Consider the following 23,710-nt stretch of genomic DNA (forward strand, 5'->3'; position numbering starts at 1 on the left):
CAGTCTGCGCAACAGACGTCTTACAGCACCGGATAGTTAGAGCCCAGCTAAACAGCTCCAGCATTGCAACTGTTTCAAGGCCTTTACTATGTTTACAGCCAAAAAAAACATCCACAAGGTAACAAAACCTGTGTTTGTACATTGTTTTTTCAGTTACACAAGTTTGGGGAATTTGTCAGTGTAATATGTTTAGGTGAATGAATTAAATCATTTAACGTTCCGAGATGCAAATGAATGAAGTATGTAAATTAAATCAATACATAGATTATCATACCTGCATGATCAAATCTTTGCAAAATAATCAAGAGGACGCCATGTAAGGTTTGGGCTAAAGGACTCGTGCTGCCAATCTCTGACATACATACTCCCCATTTTTTGGTGGTGCTGTGACTACCATCTGCAACTGCATTTTGCACCAAGTGTAGTGCTCTTTGTGCTACACACATCTCCCCTTTGCACACCACTTCCTGCATACACACACACGTTATACTGTATATTATACATTACATAACATGTTGAACTGTATATTATATGCACACATATTTATATGTGACATATTATACATATCATATACACACAGGGATAGGCACATGCACACACATTAAAGCTGGTGGATACTTTGAGATCTGGTAGGTCTGCATTCCATCTCTGAAACCCACCCACATGTGGAGATAGCAACCAACAATAACTTACATCACACACACACACCACACACACACACTGTTTACCCAGTGAATAAATTTTCAATTTTTTTCGCACCCCCTTCCAAGGATAAAGCAGAAGTAACTTGGATTCCCCATCCATTCCCAAAAATATACACCCACCATTACAACACTAATGGCCAACGGGCAGCTTTGAACCAGAGACAGCATTCTTGCCATGTGGTATTCAGAACGTATTGGTTGAGAGAGGTCCATCACGACGTGTGTGTGAAGAACAGGGAGATCAGGAGTAAATTCCATATGCTCCAACCAATGGCACACAAAGTCAACTCCCAGTACTGAAACAAGTCTCTCATAGTGAAAAACGAAACTGAGGAAGGAAGGCCGATGAATATAGATGGCAGCAATGTCGATGGGTGTTGGCAGTAAGTATAGCAGTGAAGATATGTGACTCTATAAGTGGAAACATACACCAAACATTACTCAAAGTAAGGACAAGTTTCAGTTTGCAAGTGGAATAACACAAAATGATTTATCCCTCAAAGCTAACCAGTTAAGCAAGTTCTCTCCGACACGAAAAAAGCGATTGAACAAATAAATCAATCACATTTACACTTTTAAATAATAAACAATACAAAGAACGAAACCAGCATTTACTGATTACAACTATTACAACTACTACTTATATAATTGCCCTGATTATTACCAGCTTGATCGTGTAGGTTCGGTCAGCCAAGAAAAGTTATTGGCCGAAGTGTTTCAAAAACAGGTTGGCCAGGCCAAATGAAGAATCAACGGCAAAACAAAAGCCCTCTTCACAAAACTACATTGTGAACCAGATTTCAAAACAATGATTGATAACAAATTGACGTGAAAACTTTGAAGACAAATGACGTCACAAATATAACTAGAGAGTTCATAGAACACCTTACCCCGCACTGTCTTGCTGAATAAGGACATGGGCAGAGTCGACGAAACGAAAAATTGATGGGTCGTGAGGACGTAAAATGCCGTAATATTTTGTCAAAGTACTGCGAAACAGAAGGGTTTTAAAAGTGCCAAAAAGGTGATTTGTGTGGTACAAAGTTCAAGTATATAATTCAATCGAAATAAAATTGAGATTTTAAAGGTGTTAGAAACAAAAGAAATTCGGAAGTTTACTGCCGTTGATGGATTATTTTACACCACCTTATTTAACATGTTACACTAGCTCTTCATGCCTGTTGTTTGTGTCCTTTATGACATCCTTAAAAGCAGTATGTTTCCTGTTTGGAATGATTTTCAATTTTGTTTGACTGCTGGCAGGCAGACGGAGTAAGAAAAATCACACCCATGTCCGAAGGAAGTGGTTCAGTTTGGCATTTTTAATATGAAATAGGCAAAGCCTAGAAACAAAGAAAACCCTTTAGAATTACCTCTTAGAACCCTTTAAAGTTACCCTTTAAAACCCATCAAAATTACCCTTTAGAATTAGCCTTTAGAACCCATGACAATGATCCTTTAGAGCCCTTTAGAATTCAACAATGTGGGTTAGAAAGGTTCTTCTTCATTCTTGACGGATGGAAGGACGTAGCCAAATATTGAAGCGGAGCCATTATCTCACTCCTCTCTCTTCATGTGATCGAATTCAGAGCCAGAGTAAAGCTAAACTACAGGTTCGTTTTCTGCTTCATGTTGCGATTCGTGTTCAAAATATAACATTCAATTGAAATTAAGTTGTTCCTCAAGCATAAACTGACGTTTGTGGATAGACAGACAGACAGACAGACAGACAGAAGTGAACCAATTGCTTAATTCCCCCTTTTCGCTTCGTTTGTGCAGGGTAATGAAGAACTAGTCTTGCTGGTAAGGTTAGTGTCAATCTGTGTTGGCGGACAGGTAGATCAATGGATGAAATTAACAGGACGTTTATTTAGGTATGCCAAACACCATGGGAAGCAAGGAGAAGCTGATGTTTCATTGACCAGGTCTGATGTTTGAGTGAAGCTGATTTAGGCCAAAATTTGGATTTTTTTCTTTTTTTTGTATAGTCAGGTTCACTATGTTTTTTCGTTCAAAATCATGGTAGATTAGCAAACCTATACATTTTTGGAAACGTTATTACATGGAAAATCTGAAAATCAATGTTTACATTTGCCAATTCCGACCAATTCCATTCGACCAATTCGACCAATTCCATTCGACCAATTCGACCAATCGCTTCGATCGACCATTCGACCATTCGACCAATTCGATCGATTCATTTCGATTCATCGAATTCGATTCGATCGACCATTCGACCAATTCGATTTGCCAATCAATTTGACCGACCTTTGCTTGTGTGGAACGGACTGTGAAAACGATGCGGACTATATTGTCGGATACGACACACAGGACAGTGATGACGAACTCTAAATGGCATATTCTGTAATCGTGTATGTTTGATGCCATTGACTGCCTGTGTATATTTTGTCATTGACTGCCTGTGTAGATGTGAAGTTATACTGACTGCATGTGTATATATGATTTTGCTGACTGCCTGTGTATGTTTGGTGATATGAATTATTGTGACACATTTTGATGTTATTAACTGCCTGTACAAAATGATAACATGTATTTGATTATGCAACTTATCGCGAATATAAAGACAGTATTTTGCAATTCAAAACCTTTGATTCGTGTCTTACCATTCCCCATAGCACTAATTTGATACTTTCATTGGATTCCTTGTCCCTGAAAATATAGGTTTAGTATATTTTAAAAGGTTTTTAGGGTAATTAGAGGCAGAAATAGAACAAAATATGTATTTTACAGTGGCCATTTTGAAAATCCAAAATGGCCGCCATACAGGTATCTCTCCAAATGTAAACATTGATTTTTAGTTTCCTTATGCTATAACCTTTCCAAAAATGTATATGTTTGCTAATCTACCATGATTTTGAACGAAATATAATTTATTGACATAGTGAACCTGACTAGTACACAAGATCGAGGCTCGTGAAAGAGCTAACATTAATCACACAAAAAGTCAAACCGACACATAAAACATATAATAAGGGGAGTGGTAGACAAGATGGGGAGAGAGGGGGAAGGACACAAACACAACATTTGACAGCAGGGACATCGAGAGATCTGTGGGAGGGAGAGGGCTTGGAGGGAGGTGGGAGGGGTATAAAACATATGAACACTGCAAGAACTTCCAGGAAAAAAGTTGGAATTTCAAAAAAAAGTGGATCTGGGGTGAATTATCGGGGGTAGAAAAGATCAAGGTTTTGGATGGGGGAAGATAAGAGATGGTGGTGAACAGCTGTTTTAAAGACCTGGAGGGAGGAGTGGGATTGAAGGGAGTGGGGGAGTTTGTTCCAGAGGCGGGAGAAAAGAGGAATGAAGGAGTGAAGGTGAGCAGAGAGTCTTGATTTTGGCAGTTTAACCATAAGAGGGTTGCTGGCAGATCTTGTGCGACCTGTAGGAATATTTGGGGGACAGAGCCCAGAGAGAGCTGGGGGAGCAAGGCCGGAGAGGAGTCGGTAGAAGACAGAAAGACCACCTACCTGCCTGCGGTGAGTGAGTGAAAGGCCCTCGGAGTTAGCTTCATCGCGGGAGATTCCAATGATTCTGAAAGCTTTGGTTTCAACAGCGTGAAGACCAGCTCGGTGTGAGGCAGAAGCACCGGCCCATATATATATATAGGAGCGTACGCTGGATCAGCACCTCGCTGCGTCCTTGGACGACTCCTCAGCACCATCCCGACACACACCTCTGCGTGTGCTACGGAATGAGTTGTTGTTACGGCGGCCGCAGTGCAAATCCTGCCACCAACCTCCATGAGAGAAGACCCAGTACCCTGGTACTCATTTTGCCGACCTCGGAAGGATGACAGGCTGGGTCAACCCCACCTGGTATTAATTCAACAGCTGAACATGCCTGCGATACACCAATGATTTTGCTCACGAAGAACGTGTCCTCATGTCGAGGAGAATTCCATCACATTGGCATATTTTAATACCTGCTCCCACATGGAATGACACTATGCCATACATACTCGTATATTCATAGAGAGAATTGGGGTCCTCCCTCAACGCTCAAGCCCCAGGACATTAAAATGTTTTTGTCACCTAAAACCTTCCAGTACACACCCAGAGTACAATTATGACTTTTCAACCCACCTTTGTTGCCATTCTGACAAAGAAGTTGGGGCAGGAATTTGGAATTTTGTCAGGGTGCTCCCCTACGATAGCTTGCCTAATCTTCGCAAAGGCCACTGTGGATCTTTAACGTCCAAGTAATACCGGCAGACGGGACACCCAGTTTAACGTCCATCCGAGGGACTGCACACACATTGAATCAACCTGCTTGTGAAACACCGAGACGACCGTTTATAGTTGGGTCGAGATTCAAACCCAGGCTAGACAGCTCAAATGTGAGTGTGCATACCTCTAGGCCATCCTGCCAGCTCAACTTCCTATGGGCATATATATCTAAACAATCTTACCAAGGGGATAAATAATAGCGTGGACCAATTGGAAACAAGTTAGCTCTTACACGAGCCTCGATCTTGTATACAAAAAAAAAAGTATAAAAATCTCAAATCTGACACTTCGTGACAAATTTTATCTGCTGCACACTCATGGACAGACAAGTTGTTACTTACTCGTATTTACAAACCCAATAGTGTTGTCTCTAGGGAGAGTGGAAATACCTCGCACAATTTTAATTCACACCAACAACAATCCACCAGTCACCACATCATATGGTGAGATCCCCATGCTAATTGGTCACAGTTGCGATCTGCACTATTACATTTAAAAATATATTTTCTTGTATTTTTCTGATTTTATTTGTTTTTTATTTTGCTGAATCTGGAGGGGTTTTTTTCATTTTTTTTTTCAGTTTCTTTTCATGCTTTCAGTATTTTCAGATTTGTTTTTTGTCACCTCACCAAACCCACATTATTTTTTCAGAATTTTCCCTCAGATTTTCTGCGGTTTTATGTTTTCTCAAAAATAAATTCTGAGTTTTTTCGCTTCATTTGGAGGGTTTTCTATTAAATTTCTTGTTTCTCATTTTCTGGTTTTTCTGAATTTAAAAAAAATAATATTTCTGTATTTTGGCCTTTTCTGACTTTCCAAAAAGTTCACATCCATCTTAGTGAACACTGAGAAAAGTATAATTTTGACTAGGCCGAAAACAAAAAAGTTGAAAACATATATTATGATGCTTTAAGATATATATATGAAATCGAACATCCTAACTTTACGAGGCAATAGAGCACAAATTGAATCCCATCACAGTGCTTGCTGCAACAAGTGTCTTCCCAAGACTTTTCTTCTGGGTTTTTATTTCATTTTTTTTTCTAAGTTTTTCTGTTTATTTGTTTTTTCATTCCCTTGAGGGTTTAAAAAAAAGAGTTTGTCATATTCTTCAGTGTTTTATTCTTTCTTCTGACCATTTCTCTTTTTTTCACTTTATGTTTATGCGTCGTTTTCTGAGTTTTTTCCCCCACAATATTTGTGGAAAAGCCTTTACACTTATGTGTTGTAGAAGGTATGATGAGCTCAACATTGCAAAAAGCTTCTTTTGGAAGTCTCATGGGTAGCCCAAAGCCACTACATTAATGTACCAAGTGGTGGTGGGTGGTTCGTGTGCAGCCACCCGGCTGCTGGTTGCATCATTTTTCTGTGGGCGCGTCTGCTGCTGATGCAATGCCTCTCTATAACCAGTTATCTGGTACTCATTTTGCCGACCTCGGAAGGATGAGCAGTCTGTCAATTAATTAATTAATTAATTCAACGGGATTCGAACTCAAGACCTTAAGATCCAAAGCCCGCCACCCTAACCATTAAGCCAACACCAGGTGTACCAAGTAAAAAGAAAAAGATAGGTGCACAAGGTCACAGCTTCTGCACAAAGCAACAAAACGTTGGAGGGAATATAATGCTCACAGGATTCATCTCAGGGCAGCCGTGTTCAGAGGTTGAAAGAAGGTGGAACAGGATCCGGAGGGTAAAGCAAGGAGCTGTAACATTGATACCGAGCAATGAAAGCACAAATTGCTGCAGAGATTCAAGCAAAACAGCATCTTCTATGATCCTGGAATATAACGTCATACAACAGTAAACTTTCTATTGGATCATCAACATCATGTGCAATGAACAATGGCAAAATCAATTTATCGTGACTGGTAACAAGAGAACTTACCTCTCTTCTTTCATTTGTGCTATCCACAGTAACACTATCAAAGCAAGCTGCAGGTCAAAAATGGATGGGTTATAGCCAACTCGCAGCAGCAAAAGCAATTCGGGCAGCGTAGCAGTCAGTTGAGGGACTCCTCGCTCAAGCACTTCAAACAAGACTTTCCACTCTGAGAAACAATAAAGAATACTGTACAAATATCTGCAAAAGATCACAACATTAATTTTCTGAAACAATGAATAGCATATACTTCTGATATCAAATATTATTATTATTCAGTGGTCCTACTTGTCCTCACAAAGTAAGAAATCATGAAAGTGAAGATATATTTTTCATTTGTAGTGATGCTCAAGCATGACAAGTGGGTGTACTGCCATTATGGGTAGAAAATAACGTTGTTTAAAACTTTAGGGTTGAATGAAATGATGAGGAAAGGGGGAAAACTGAAAACATTTTTGGCTTTATGTTACAATGTGGTTTGACCCTAGTCTTGTTCCTAACCGATACAAAATTACCTCTCTGATGCTCTGGAAAACCCTCTCTTTCTTTATGCAAATGACTACACATGGTGTCATACAGTACTCCATCTGTCTGATAGGCAGACAGCAACTGCATTTCTCTCTGAGGATCCCGAAATGATTATTACACATTAGACTGATACATGGAGCGTGCCCTTCAAACCTGGAAAATCTCAGTCTCACCCTTTCATTCTGGAAGGATCGTCAAACAAACCCATCTATTACCTTCAGGCTCTTGAACTTCTCACCATCAGGCATGACCTTAACTAGGCTGACCACATAGTAAAGCTAGCCTCCAAAGCCAGCCAAAGACTGGGCATCCTCTGTTGATCCAAGTCTTTCCTTGGAAAATCAGAGCTAATTACAGTCTGCAAGGTATTTCTCCATGGCTCAATGGAGTACTGTACTGCTCTTCACTATAAGATGGCGCTCCATCATCGCAGTGTCTGCTAGATTATGTGGATTTAAAGCTCTCAAAATTATTGGAATCACCCATGCTGAGGTTGAAGCACAAGGTCTGTTGCCCTCACATCTGTGTCTCTGTGTTTTTCTTTCGACCGTCGACTTTCCGATATCGCTCCCTGCACTCTCTCAGTCCAATGACCCTTCTTATATACTCCAGGATGATGAGTTCTTCCAGTAACCCACTCCCGGTTAAATATTCCAAAATCCGGGCTGACTGCACACCTCAACTCTTTTATTTCTCGCTATTCCCATCTATGGAATCACCATCCAGAGGCTGTTCTGTCTCACTCTTCCCTCCATGCTTCAAGGAAGCAGTACACAACCATCTCTTGTCATCGCCAAATCTGACCCATGATCTTCAATCCCCCAAATAAGTTTTCTTAACCTAACCATCTTACTGTCTCACTGTCAGTTCTACCTTGTTCTTCCATTAACCTCAATCCCGTAAAGAAAAAAAAGAAAAAATTTGCAATTTATCTTTTTTATCCTTTTGTGTACCTCTGTTGTCATCATTCCTTTTTTTTATGTTCTGATCAGTGATGCAATCCAGTCATAGCAAGTCCGAGTTCACGTTTGAATACTGTTATCCTGGGTCTCTGTACCTAAAATATTTAGCAAAACAAAACAGTATAGAATAAAGAGAAGGGGGTGTGTGTGAGTGTAAAAAATTCCATCATTTTGTGGAGTAAAAATTATGTGGATATTTGTGCATACCACGTTGCAAAAATGGAGGTAGTTTGTCAGGTGGCAGCAATATCAGACAGAGCTTGCAGAGAAACTTCGAGCATATGGCATTCAGAGATGCATTCCTGCCATTAAAAGTGAAGTCAAAGTCATGTGTTTATTTGGAAGATGGGTCAGAATAAAAACATGAGCATTTATTAAAATAAATGAGCACTATTTTCTTTGTTAAATAAGTTTGGGAATGGTTTCCCCATGCAACTACTTTTAGGGAGAGCAGTAATAATAAAATCATACAAGATTATAAACTAGCGGATATACCCGTCAAGCATGGGTGATGGATGGGATGGAAAAGCATATAATAGGATGGGAGGGCCATAGAACCAAAATAACAATTCTGTGACAAAGATAATAAATGGAAACTGAATGGAAAATGGCATTGTCCAACAGAATACCATAATATCATCCATCTTAGTGAACACTGAGAAAAGTATAATTTTGACTAGGCCAAAAACAAAAAAGTTGAAAACATATATTATGATGCTTTAAGATATATATATATGAAATCGAACATCCTAACTTTACGAGGCAATAGAGCACAAATTGAATCCCATCACAGTGCTTGCTGCAACAAGTGTCGCCTGCCACGCAAGCACATTGTCTCTGCCCTGCTAATCGCCAGTCAGGAGTTTTGCAGCCAGGTATATTAAAATCAACCAAAGAAGCACACTGACTCTATGAGATGACACTGACGTCATGTGCATAAATTATGCAAACACATCGCATCCAAACTAGGAGGCATCTGTGTAGCACTCAAGCCTTTGCAGACTGAGGTTTAAAACCTGTGGTCACAAATAGACATAAGCAGAGATATCAATCTCGATTTCGCCCTTGTTGCGGGATCATCAGGACAACATACTGCTGATAGTTTATTAGTGACCATATTAGGCTCATTAGGCAGGCGACATATTAGACTGGCGACACTTTTTGCTGGCAGGTTGTGCAGCAAGCGCTGTGATGACACCCAATTTGTGCCCGCTGTCTCGTCACGTTAGGGAGGTTTGATTTAGTTTATTAATAAGCGCGAAATCAGCACAAAGATAAAGATATAGTCGTGGATCTACATGGAAATGAATAGCAAAATATTTTGAAATCCTTCAGATGGTCACACAACGATAGTCTCAGCATGTTCTGTAGATCACTAGGCCATATCTCGCAAAGCATTCGTGTTAAACATTGAGAGATTGCAAAAAGTTACATTATCTGGAGATGCATAGTAACTTTTGAAAAAAAAAATTGAGATGCACTGTGGATTTGCCTGGGATGCAAATGGTTATATGAGCATGTCTGTTAGAACACAATGAAGCATTACATTTCAAGTAAGAGGGTGCATGATGAGCATGTCCATGTGATCTGATTTTGATCCGATTTTCTTTTAGCCACCTTATCCTAAAAGATAGTCTCAGTTAGTTTTACAACAATGCAAATTGGAGTCCAATAGTGTTCTACTTTCAAAATATTTGAATGACAAATTGTAACGACGTTGAGCTTTGAAATGACAGTTTTAAGCATTCTTGGAAAGCACCAACCTGTTCCCTCCACAAAAGGCAGATTTTACTTCCAGAGCAAACTTTATTAAGCCGCATGAAGCTGTGTAAACAAAAGAAATATCGACATCAGTAAGTGTGTGTGAAAAACGGAAGTATGGGGGTAGGGTACAGGAGGGGTGATCGTGGTTTGTTTGGCAAGTCCGTTTTTCATTTTCTAGGTGGAAATTTCATTGTTGCGCTTAACTCCGTGATAGTAATAACCATATCATGAAGAGTTTACATGCCCATAATAAGCTGATGTTTTCACAAGTTGAGATACAACAAAAAGCAGTGATTGTGCAGTAAAAAAAAAAAGTCAGATACAATCCAGTTACATCCGCCACAAAAACAGTTCTGTTTACCAAACAACAACATTCCAGCGCCATTTACCAAGCTTGGAGCACAACATTTGTGCCATTTCCACAGACATGTCAAAGAGCAAGTTCAATGCCCCAAAAAATCTTTCCATAAGAACCATTGAAGAATTGCAATCAAATGATTTCTGCAAAATAAAAACAGCATTAGTACAACTGCATTTTTAATGTTCAATCAACGAGGAAATCATTGTTTTTCATCATGTATCAACTTGCCCTGTCATGTTATAACTGATGAATTTACAACATATTACCACACTCAAAAAGTAGCCAAGTAAAGTTTTGCTCAATTAGAAAATGAGTAATCAAAGTTAAAACTTTTATTCTCCTTTGTATATAGATTCAAACAAAAATAATGGTCCTCGTTTCTGAGAAGGAAATATTAGAATTGGTAGATCAGATAATAATGAATCATGAGCTGTGTAACTCTTCTTTGATGTTCTGGGAGCCACAAAAGGAGGTGTTGGAAAACCTTCAGTGTGTCGTTGAATGTGAAGTGACATATCAAGAAAGTGCTTGATCACATCATTGTCATAATATTTTTTATGGCATAGCCCGTAGAGCAATGCCGTCTAGAACAGCGTTTGTCTGTCCGTATGTCCCCATAAATGTACACCAATCAGAGCTGAGGATCTGGTCACATGACAGGGGGATGCATTTAGTAACCGTGACAGTTGCATGTTTTACTAAAAGGAAATATAATAACCTTCTGTGGAACGTTTTGGGATCCCAGCGGGTGTTGTAAGGTGGGTAGGAGGTTTCAGAAATTCCTCAATACAATTACGATTTTGAAATGTGATCGACACGGACCTTGCTCTCAAATCCGGAAGTGAACAGATGATGACGGTTCGCTTGCTTGATAATATCTTAATACAACCGTGATTTAACATTATATTTTGATATATATTAATTCTACATTATCAATTTGTCATTGGAATAATATTAATTTATGCTGATTGGAATTAAATTAAAGAGAACATACTGACAATGCCTAACGTTTGACTGAAGGTGGCACAGGAATGTGGAATTTATTGGGTCATTGTTTGCCATTTGCCGTTTTTTTACCCAAGTCATTCACAAACCGGCTATCCATGCCTGAAGTCAAAAATTCATACTTACATTATTTGCTAACTGGTATTCCCACCAGGTCATACTATCCTCTAACTATAGTATCAAACAAGCCCAGCTACACTGTTGTTAGACTATCGGTTTTGTTGTGAGAGAAAGTGAAAAGACTGGGCTAAGTCAAAATTAAGTGAGTGCAAGAAAAGACTTACGAATTTGTAGATGGAAGGTACAAGTGGGTTTCGAGTCCAGGATGGTTGTAAGTTACTAATAACCTATAGCGTGATCTTCCTCTAACAATCGAAGGAGCAAACAACGATAATTATGGTTGCATTGACTGTTCTTTGGAAAGATGGGAATGATACAGCCAATGATGTGAGACATATACTGTGTCATATCACTATATATACAGAGAGGGGAAGACCAAAAAGGAGGTGGTAGTATATAGAGAGCCTACCAACCTGTCTGCAATGTGAAAAGCAGGCCAAGACACTTAGCTTCATCGCGAAATAGCCCAATGATTTTAAGAGCCTTGCTTTCCACGGCATCAATAATGGCAAGGTGTGAGGCAGGGGCGCCAGCCCAAAGGCGAGAGCAGTACTCTTTCTGTGGCTACGAGTGAAGACCTTGTAGGTTGTCAAAAGTTCTGGTTGGCTAAGAAAAGGTCTTGCATGACAGAGGATGGCAGCTCGATGTCCAGTTGGCAGCTCGCTTTGGAAGCTGTCTTGGAAATATGGTCTGTCCAATAAATATCATGGCTGATGGTGAGGCCCAAAAGTTTCAGTGACTTAACCTCTTCAAGTGGTTTGTTTAGGAAGAAGTAGGTGGAAGGATTTGCCAGATGGTCCTTTCGGAGAGAGATAACGAGTGTGTGGGATTTGTCCAGGTTGAAAAACATATTCCAAGAGTTGGACCAGCTCCTGATTCTATCAAGGTATGCAGAGAGGGAAGAGGCTGTTGCCTGCCTGACTGAAGGATGAGATATGATACGGCAGAGGATGGAATCATCAGCAAAAATATAAGCAGAATTTTACAGGGAATCAGAAAGATAATTGATGAAGATGGGAGTCATGATGGCCAGTGGTCCCCCAGAAAAATGAATATAGTATGACCATGCATTTTGGCCATTTGGGATAGGTTGTACTTGTTTTGTATGACCATAATAAGCTGTGATGTTAGGGCTAAGATGCATGTGTATGTGTTAGACAAGCTTCGTTTGACCATTTGACTTAAATACACTGTATGCTTGCCTTTGTTCTGATGTTTTTTTTTACCTTTTTCAATAAAAATGAAGTGGGCGATTGTGTTTTTGTGGGGGACCACTGTTGTGTTTTGTCACAGACTGCTGGTTCCAACAAACACCAGGTGGGTTGACTCAGCTGATCATCCTTTTGGGGTTGGCAAAAGGAGTACCAGCTTACTAGGGATAAGCCAGTCAAGTATCCTGCATCAGAGTGGTGAACCGTCCAGGATTGTAACCCCCCCAGCAAATTACATTATTGGACACCATCAAGCAGGGTCTTCCATCAGCCATGTTGGAAAGCTCTTTAATGTGAGGATAGGAACCGCTTATGATCTCAGAAGTCGTTCTCAAGCCACTGGATAAATAAGTGAAATGCCAATACGTGGACATGCCAGATAACGACTCCTGCTCAGGGCCAATACATCCACATGACCCATCTAAGCAATCAGTTTGAAACTGATTGTTTGGAAATCAGAAAGTTTGTTACCTGATCAGAATAATGAAAACACTCCCTGGACCTCGATGCAGTGAATGCTGCCGGAGGTGGTTATACCTGATATTGAGATTGTTGTTTTCACGTTGAATCCCGATGTGAAAAGATACACGTGATGAGGTCAAAATAAAATGGACAAGTAATTCTCAACAATTATCTGCCAGAGGTTTGCACCTCATCTGTGTCCCATAAATAAATCCCAGCAACAACAATCACGTGTTCACTTTTTTTTTTTACGGCAGAGATTATATATGTTGCAAAGCTATTGTAAATTGATTAATATTGTCCTTTGCAACTCCCCCCACCCCATCACCTCCAATATAAGGGTACATTTAGAACCAGAAAAATGTGGATTTGAATGGCAATATTGTTTTCATCATAGATTATGCCTAACATTGTCCTGCTCGATCTATGCTTGTTACATCGACCTTTAATTGTCATATTTTACCATTTGATTGTTGTATCAGATGACAGACAGTAGAGCTGATGCATAATCTAAAGACATTTACAAGGAAGTACCAACAGAAAAATGGTATGTGACCCAATATTCTTATTCCATCGCACCAACCTAATGTTTGCATACAAGCAGGTCATTCATGAAAACTGTGAACAGACAAAAGAGGCACAAGTATCTACTAACATTTATCCAAAAAAAATAAAAATAAAAATAATAAAAATAGACCAAGCACACACAGGAAATTATAAAATAAACTCCCTCGTTCTCATTTCCATACCAGAACACTGCCAACAAAGATGGTGTCACATGTGCAATATAGAGATTGAATCAGGTTGCTCAGGTTGTCCACACCACACCTATTCAAATCCGGAGCTGTGAAAGGATTTTCTGCAAGTTGGATATTGTCACGGCAATCCATAGCAAGCCTGTAGATCACACAGAACTATGACATTTCATCCTGTCTTATAGCTCTATATAAATGTCACATGATTTCATGCAAATTAAAAGAAAATCTTATTTGAGGAGGGAGACGTTCTTTGTGCTCCACTGACTTAGCAGATTCAACTTCGATGTCACATTGGATAATGGAAAAATTATCTGACTAAAGACAAGTTTTGTCTTGCACGGTAGGTCATGAAAACCATCCTTTGAAAAGTGTAAAAGAACTTGTGCAGGCAAGTAATTAATTGGCGGATATTAAAGACCTCGGGACCCTTTGACAAATAGTAGGAAGGTTATCACTGACATCTCATATACCATGTGTTCTTCCTGTTCCTGTCCTGTTCATTTTCTATTAGTGTCCTTGTAATTAATGCTAAAGGAAAATGATGTCTATTAATGTGTTTGCCCTGCATTTAATTTATGTACAAGCTCCATTATGAACCGAAACCCACACCCCTCACTGGCTTTGCTCGTGTGGAGGGTGACTGTGCCACCCTTCCAGGACAAAAAACAACACCTGACTAAGGGCGGATGAGCCAACAGCTATCCAGTACACCCAATGGGGGTAGGAAAATGTATTTTTCTGCTTGGCCTAGTTACCCCCCTCCTGCACAGTGGTCCTGTGTGAAGCATTGTGATGAGTAACTTAAACTTAAACTGAAACAGGTTTCCTTGTTTCAAGGCTAGGTGAAGGTTTTTTTTCCAGTTTTTCCTCTTCTTTTTCTTTGTAGCCATTTCCAATTCAGTGGCTTTCAGGCTTGTTTAGGACCAACTCTAAAAAAAAAATACAAAAACCTATCACGGATGGGCGGACAGCCGGACGGAGAACCTGAAAACATAATGCCTCCAGTGACTTTGTCGGCAGAGGCATAAAAAAAGGAAATGGCACCAATTCTGACCTTTACTCACAGAGTAAAAACTGTGGAACTCCTGACTCACTTTATTGTGGCAGGTCTCATATAGCGAATCTTTAAAATTATTTTCAGTTATCATCTAGGTTTGGGAATTTCAAAGTCCACATTCATTTATTCATCATTGTTTATTAAGTTTTATTGTTTTTTAATGAAGGTGGTCTTTTGGCAGTGCATACATCTCTGCATGTTGCAAATTGACATTTTTGGGAACGGGCTATGAATTTTTACATTTTGGGGAAAATACCTGCAAAAGCTGCTGAAAGCATCCACTGCATTAATAAGGAAGGTATCCCTTTGAGATGGTGCAATTCCACCTGCCATCACTGAATGCTGCTGAAACATCATCATGGCAACTGGTTAAATACATGAGGCTTAGCTGATGATCAGAAAAACCAATACTTTGAGCTCTACAAAAATATTTGGTTGTTGTGTACCAATCAATGAAAAACAACACACAGGATCAAGTCATTTTCCAACTTAAACTAAACAATGGTATGTATTTTCTCCGGATCAAACAACTTCATTTTAATACCCTCTGTTGGTTGAAAAATCGGAAACTTTTCTCAAAGTGAGGGTTTATAACACAATTTCTTTACGAGTGTTTTAGTACAGTGCAATGTTAACGCTTGTAATGTTATGATTCTATATGGAACAAATTGTTTATGATATCCAAGTGTGCAATGTTTGTGGAGATTTATTTTTGTATACAAAGTCAGGGCTCGTGGAAGAGCTGTACCACATAATGGATCAGGATGCATCATGTTATTCTAAAAGTTGAGTTGAGTAAAATGGTGAAAAGTTATAATATTGCAATTGGATTTTATAAGCAATGTGGAAAAATCGCAAGAGTTTGAAAAAATTTCTAAAACATACTTCCGGATTTGCACACACTGAAAGAACCCTTGTATATTGTATGTAAAGAGTTAAATGGAGCAGTTTGGTCTATTGTATTGGGCTAATACTCGAAATAAAGGGTAATAGTTATGTGGTGGTAGGGGGATGGTTTCCGATGTGGGATGAAAAGGAGGGGAAATGGAGTTTGAAAGGGATGATGTGAAGTTGGGGTTTGGAGGCGAAAGGACGAGGAGAGGGGTTTGAGATTGAGGGACGAACGGGGGGATTCAGGTGAGGGAAATTTCCCATGGGATTTACAGGGTTTGAAAGGCAAAGATGGAAGGATCATGAGAAGTTACTGTTTGGAAGCTAAAGAGCGAAGGACCGCCGATGGATGGGTATCTGGAGTTAAAGAAGGGTCGAAAGATGGGTTGATAGACGAAGGGATTAAAAAACAATCCAATGATAGATTTTTGGACTTAAAGTTGGAAAGTCTGGACTCAGGACATTACTCGGGGAATGAAACATGCTCAACTGGCAATGCCATTTCCCTCCCCCATCCCTCTAAACCACGGATGGGACATCTATTCTACATACAAATTGAAGACGTATCTAATTCTGGGAACTATTAGGTGTCTCTGAATGCTTGGGGGTCCATTTCCAGGCCGCAACTATATTTACATTTAAATTAAAAAATGTTTTCTTTACTCTTGTGTAATCAGCGTTTTTCATCGGTCTGGGACCATGCATGACGCTTGGTATAATTATGGCTGTATTTATATTCAAAGCTTGTTATCATCAGCAAAAGTTGATGGGGGAAAATAACACATAAATTGAGCAGATGACTTTCGCCAAGTGGTGGTAGAGTTTTAATCATGAGTGATGCACATTTTACTCATTTGGAGGAAAGGTAACAAAAGACGAATGCCGACAACATCATAGCAGTGCTAATGGAAATTGGATAATGCTGAACACAAAATCAGCACACGAACGAACACTTTTCAAAGTATAGCCACATGAGGCTTTTCCCCATGTTTTCCCCATGGCTTTTTCCCATGTTTTCCCCATGTTCCCATGGCTTTTTCCCTTCCCATGGCTTTTTCCCATGATTATTTTATTTCCAAGTTCAACATTTAAATTTTAAAATATTTTGTATTAAAGTGAGATCAGTGTTGGTAATCGGTACAGACTGGTATGGTATCACGATCGTGGATCACCGTGTCGGTAATCGGTACAGGCCGGTATAGTATCACGATCGTGGATCACCGTGTCGGTAATTGGCACGGGTAGTATGGTATCACGATCGTGGATCACCGTGTCGGTAATCGGTACAGGCTGGTATCACTATCGTAGATCACTGTGTCGGTAATCGGTACAGGCTGGTATCACTATCATAGATCACCGTGTCGGTAATCGGTACAGGCTGGTATCAGGATCGTGGATTACCGTGTCGGTAATCGGTACAGGCTGGTATCACGATCGTGGATCACCGTGTCGGTAATCGGTACAGGCTGGTATCACGATCGTGGATCACTGTGTCGGTAATCGGTACAGGCTGGTATCACTATCGTAGATCACTGTGTCGGGAATCGGTACAGGCTGGTATCACGATCGTGGATCACCGTGTCGGTAATCGGTACAGGCTGGTATCACGATCGTGGATCACCGTGTCGGTAATCGGTACAGGCTGGTATCACGATCGTAGATCACTGTCGGTAATCGGTACAGGCTGGTATCACGATCGTGGATCACCGTGTCGGTAATCGGTACAGGCTGGTATCACGATCGTAGATCACCGTGTCGGTAATTGGTACAGGCTGGTATCACTATCGTAGATCACTGTCGGTAATCGGTACAGGCTGGTACCACGATCGTGGATCACAGTGTCGGTAATCGGCACAGGCTGGTATCACGATCGTGGATCACCGTGTCGGTAATCGGTACAGGCTGGTATCACAATCGTGGATCACCGTGTCGGTAATCGGAACAGACTGGTATCACGATCGTGGATCACCGTGTCGGTAATTGGCACAGGCTGGTACAGTATTACTATTGTAGATCACCGTGACGGTAATTGGCACAGGCTGGTATGGTATCACTATCGTAGATCACTGTGTCGGTAATCGGTACAGGCTGGTATCACAATCGTGGATCACCTGTCGGTAATCGGTACAGGCTGGTATCACTATCGTAGATCACTGTGTATGTCGGTAATCGGTACAGGCTGGTATCACGATCGTGGATCACCGTGTCGGTAATCGGTACAGGCTGGTACAGTATTACTTTTGTAGATCACCGTGTCGGTAATTGGCACAGGCTGGTATGGTACCACTATTGTAGATCACCGTGTCGGTAATCGGTACAGGCTGGTATCACTATCGTAGATCACCGTGTCGGTAATCGGTACAGGCTGGTATCACGATCGTTGATCACCGTGTCAGTAATTCGCACAGGCTGGTATCATGATCGTGGATCACCGTGTCGGTAATCGGGACAGGCTCGTATCAAGATCGTGGATCACCATGTCGCTAATCGGGACAGGCTGGTATCACGATCGTGGATCACCGTGTCGGTAATCGGGACAGGCTGGTATCACTATCGTAGATCACTGTGTCGGTAATCGGAACAGGCTTGTATCACGATCGTGGATCACGGTGTCGCTAATCGGTACAGCCTGGCATCACGATTGTGGATCACCGTGTCGGTAATCGGTACAGGCTGGTATCACGATCGTGGATCACCATGTCGGTAATCGGTACAGGCTGGTATCACGATCGTGGATCACCATGTCGCTAATCGGGACAGGCTGGTATCACGATCATGGATCACCGTGTCGGTAATCGGGACAGGCTGGTATCACTATCGTAGATCACTGTGTCGGTAATCGGTACAGGCTGGTATCACGATCGTGGATCACGGTGTCGCTAATCAGTACAGCCTGACATCACGATTGTGGATCACCGTGTCGGTAATCGGTACAGGCTGGTATCACGATCGTGGATCACCGTGTCAGTAATTCGCACAGGCTGGTATCATGATCGTGGATCACTGTGTGGGTAATCGGGACAGGCTCGTATCAAGATCGTGGATCACCGTGTCGCTAATCGGGACAGGCTGGTATCACGATCGTGGATCACCGTGTCGGTAATCGGGACAGGCTGGTATCACTATCGTAGATCACTATGTCGGTAATCGGTACAGGCTGGTATCATGATCATGGATCACGGTGTCACTAATCGGTACAGCCTGGCATCACGATTGTGGATCACCATGTCGGTAATCGGTACAGGCTGGTATCACGATCGTGGATCACCATGTCGGTAATCGGTACAGGCTGGTATCACGATCGTGGATCACTGTGTCGGTAATCTGGACAGGCTGGTATCACTATTGTAGATCACTGTGTCGGTAATCGGTACAGGCTGGTATCACGATCGTGGATCACCATGTCGCTAATCGGTCCAGGCTGGCATCACGATTGTGGATCACCGTGTCGGTAATCGGTACAGGCTGGTATCACGATCGTGGATCACCGTGTCGGTAATCGGTTCAGGCTGGTATCACGATCGTGGATCACCGTGTCGCTAATCGGTACAGGCTGGTATCACGATTGTGGATCACCGTGTTGGTAATCGGTACATGCTGGTATCACGATCGTGGCTCACCGTGTCGGTGATCGGGACAGGCTGGTATCACGATCGTGGATCACCGTGTCGCTAATCGGTACAGGCTGGTATCACGATTGTGGATCACCGTGTCGGTAATCGGTACTGGCTGGTATCACGATCGTGGATCACCATGTCGCTGATCGGTACAGGCTGGTATCACGATTGTAGATCACCATGTCGGTAATCGGTACAGGCTGGTATCACAATCGTGGATCACTATGTCGGTAATCGACACAGTCTGGTATGGTGTCACTATCGTAGATCACTGTGTCGGTAATCGGTACAGGCTGGTATCACGATCGTGGATCACCGTGTCGGCAATCAGTACAGGCTGGTATCACTATCGTAGATCACTGTGTCGGTAATCGGTACAGGCTGGTATCACGATCGTGGATCACCATGTCGCTAATCGGTACAGGCTGGCATCACGATTGTAGATCACCGTGTCGGTAATCGGTACAGGCTGGTATCACTATCGTAGATCACTGTATCGGTAATCGGTACAGGTTGGTATCACTATCGTAGTTCACTGTGTCGGTAATTGGTACAGGCTGGTATCACGATCGTGGATCACTGTGTCTCTAGTCGGTACAGGCTGGCATCACGATTGTAGATCACCGTGTCGGTAATCGGTACAGGCTGGTATCACGATCGTGGATCACCGTGTCGGTAATCGGCACAGGCTGGTATGGTATCACTATCGTAGATCACTGTGTCGGTAATCGGTACAGGCTGGTATCACAATCGTGGATCACCGTGTCGGTAATCGGTACAGGCAGGTATAACTATCGTAAATCAATGTGTCGGTAATCGGTGCAGGCTGGGATTATGATCGTGGATCACCGTGTCCGTAATTGGCACAGGCTGGTATCACTATCGTAGATCACTGTCGGGAATCGGTACAGGCTGGTATCACAATCGTGGATCACCGTGTCGGTAATCGGTACAGGCTGGTATCACTATCGTAGATCACTGTGTGCGTCGGTAATCGGTACAGGCTGGTATCACGATCGTGGATCACCGTGTCGGTAATCGGTACAGGCTGGTACAGTATTACTATTGTAGATCACCGTGTCGGTAATTGGCACAGGCTGGTATGGTACCACTATTGCAGATCACCGTGTCGGTAATCGGTCCAGGCTGGTGTCACGATCGTGGATCACCGTGTCGCTAATCGGTACAGGCTGGTATCACGATCGTGGATTACCGTGTCGGTAATTGGTACAGGCTGGTATCACTATCGTAGATCACTGTGTCGGTAATCTGTACAGGCTGGTATCATGATCGTGGATCACAGTGTCAGTAATTGGCACAGGCTGGTATCACTATGTCGGTAATTGGCACAGGCTGGTAGTTTTACTATTGTAGATCACCGTGTCGGTAATCGGCATAGGCTGGTATCACTATCGGAGATCACTATGTCGGTAATTGGCACAGGCTGGTAGTTTTACTATTGTAGATCACCGTGTCGGTAATCGGCATAGGCTGGTATGGTATCACGATCGTGGATCACTGTCGGTAATTGGCACAGGCTGGTATGGTAACACTATCGGAGATCACAGTGTCGGTAATCGGTACAGGCTGGTATCACGATCGTGGATCACCGTGTCGGTAATCGGTACAGGCTGGTATCACGATCGTGGATCACCGTGTCAGTAATCGGTACAGGCTGGTATCACGATCGTGGATCACCGTGTCGGTAATCGGTACAGGCTGGTATCACGATCGTGGATCACCGTGTCGGTAATCGGTACAGGCTGGTATGGTAACACTATCGGAGATCACAGTGTCGGTAATCGGTACAGGCTGGTATCACGATCGTGGATCACCGTGTCGGTAATCGGTACAGGCTGGTATCACGATCGTGGATCACCGTGTCGGTAATCGGTACAGGCTGGTATCACGTTCGTGGATCACCGTGTCGGTAATCGGTACAGGCTGGTATCACGATCGTGGATCACCGTGTCGGTAATCGGTACAGGCTGGTATCACGATCGTGGATCACCGTGTCGGTAATCGGTACAGGCTGGTATGGTAACACTATCGGAGATCACAGTGTCGGTAATCGGTACAGGCTGGTATCACGATCGTGGATCACCGTGTCGGTAATCGGTACAGGCTGGTATCACGATCGTGGATCACCGTGTCGGTAATCGGTACAGGCTGGTATCACGTTTGTGGATCACCGTATTGGTAATCGACACAGGCCAGTATCACCATTGTGGATCACCGTGTTGTTAAATTGGCACAGCCTTTCTAACGCACAACTTATTCATAAAAAAATAACCACTTCCTTTAAAAACAACAATGAGTGCAAAGAAAAACATGATTGCTCAGGTGCTGAGGGTTAAACGTTAAAACCTTCTGTACCTACTTCCTGGTATGTCTTGACGTAATATGTTCCACTGTTTCCATGAGAAAGTCAATCAACTCACACCTGTTTGATGGAGATGGAAAATGCTGTCTCAGGTGTCGTTCTAGAATATCTCATAAATGCTCGATTGGGTTCAGATCTGGTGACTGAAAATGCCAGAACATATGGATAACATCAGTGTCATGCTCATCAACACAATGGGCGACCACACGTGCTCTGTGGATGGGAGCATTTGAAGGAGCCCGGGCTCCAGCATGAGACGGACAAAATGACGGGCAAGACACAGACTCGTCCGAGAAGATATTTATTCGTAAAACCAACTCGGGAACACTGAACACTCTGAAAAGCCCGTTTATCGGGCTGCCTTATAAAGCACAACCAGAAACCGAAACCGAAAGCCACGCCTCTCAGGCGAGGCGTGCTTCGGTGGTCACGTGATCAACAGGTGTAGCTGATTATACCCGCACGCGCGGCACGCTTTGGTGGTCACGTGACCAGCCACTCTGGTGCCGTGGTTCCCCGCCGGTGACGTCACCGGCTGGAGCAAGGAGATTCTGATGCAGGTCTCGCTTGGGGGACCCATGGGTCGCTGCACACGCCCCCCCAGAATGGACTTGATCCAGGAAGGTCAACCTGAGGGGGGTCCGGATGACCCGACCGAAACGACCCCTGGCCAGTCGCGGGGGGGGGGGGTCCGGGGGGGGGGGGTCCGGTGTGGTGGCGGGGGGGGGGGGGTCCGGTGTGGTGGCGGGTGGTCGGACGGGGGGTGCAGGCAGGGGGGGGTCCGGTGTGGTGGCGGGTGGTCGGACGGGGGGTGCAGGACGGGGGCCGGCCGAGGGGCCAGGCAAGTCCTCGGAGGAGGCTGCCGAGGTTCCTCGCGGGCCTCCCGAGGTTGCAGTTCGCAGGTGCAGTGCCGAGAAGGCTCGAGCGGTGCACGCGAAAAGCGGGTGGGCCAACCGAGGGGCTGGTCCAGGCCTCGGGGGAGGCTGCCGAGGTTCCTCGCGGGCCTCCCGAGGATGCAGGGTCGGAGAGGTAGTTGCGGTTGTAGTTGTAGGTGCGCGAGGGTGACGAAGCGGCCGTGCCGCGAACGTCAGTGCGCGCGAAGGTAACGAAGCAGCCGTTCCGCCAACGTCAGTGCGCGCGAAGGTGACGAAGCAGCCGTGCCTTCGGAGGGTCTTGGAATAGGTTCGCCCCTCCGGTCGTAGAGGAGGAGCCGAGCGCGGTGCGCGAACCTCATAGTCATGGCCGTCGTCGTTACCGAAACTCCGGCATGTCGAAGCCGCGTTCGAAACTGCGCCCAAAGCCGTGCGGGAGAAGCCGGCGTCACCAGCCGAGGTGGCTTCCCTGGCTAGGGCGTGCTTGCCGTGTCCGTTCGCAGCCCCCGCATCCGTGCGGGGGCAGTCGGGGTTGCGTGTTCAAATCACGTCGGGGTCACCAGTGAAGGAGCCCGGGCTCCAGCATGAGACGGACAAAATGACGGGCAAGACACAGACTCGTCCGAGAAGATATTTATTCGTAAAACCAACTCGGGAACACTGAACACTCTGAAAAGCCCGTTTATCGGGCTGCCTTATAAAGCACAACCAGAAACCGAAACCGAAACCGAAAGCCACGCCTCTCAGGCGAGGTGTGCTTCGGTGGTCACGTGATCAACAGGTGTAGCTGATTATACCCGCACGCGCGGCACGCTTTGGTGGTCACGTGACCAGCCACTCTGGCGCCGTGGTTCCCCGCCGGTGACGTCACCGGCTGGAGCAAGGA

At 43.4% G+C, this 23,710-nt stretch overlaps 1 protein-coding gene across 5 annotated transcripts in view; it reads right to left on the minus strand.

Annotated features, from left to right (window-relative positions):
* Nucleotides 1-23,710, minus strand: part of MEI1 (meiotic double-stranded break formation protein 1) — a 151,805-nt gene that overhangs the window by 40,154 nt on the left and 87,941 nt on the right. For 4 of the 5 annotated variants that reach the window (XR_013624660.1, XM_078785284.1, XM_068127123.2 and 1 more), the window contains exons 14-22: nt 15,318-15,406; nt 13,996-14,143; nt 10,477-10,588; nt 10,087-10,147; nt 8,531-8,625; nt 6,840-7,002; nt 6,584-6,731; nt 825-1,115; nt 275-467 (exon numbers count right to left, since the gene is read on the minus strand). Coding sequence is in view for 4 of the 5 variants with exons in the window: in XM_078785284.1 (XP_078641410.1) it covers nt 275-467; nt 825-1,115; nt 6,584-6,731; nt 6,840-7,002; nt 8,531-8,625; nt 10,087-10,147; nt 10,477-10,588; nt 13,996-14,143; nt 15,318-15,406 (1,300 nt within the window). In the remaining variant the exon portion in view is untranslated. The remainder of the gene's footprint in view (nt 1-274; nt 468-824; nt 1,116-6,583; nt 6,732-6,839; nt 7,003-8,530; nt 8,626-10,086; nt 10,148-10,476; nt 10,589-13,995; nt 14,144-15,317; nt 15,407-23,710) is intronic. The other variant, XM_068127124.2, reaches the window with a different exon arrangement.

The sequence above is a fragment of the Myxine glutinosa genome, chromosome 10 (assembly GCF_964187855.1).
Source record: "Myxine glutinosa chromosome 10, kmMyxGlut1.1, whole genome shotgun sequence".
In the NCBI taxonomy this organism is placed as follows: Eukaryota; Metazoa; Chordata; class Myxini; order Myxiniformes; family Myxinidae; genus Myxine; species Myxine glutinosa.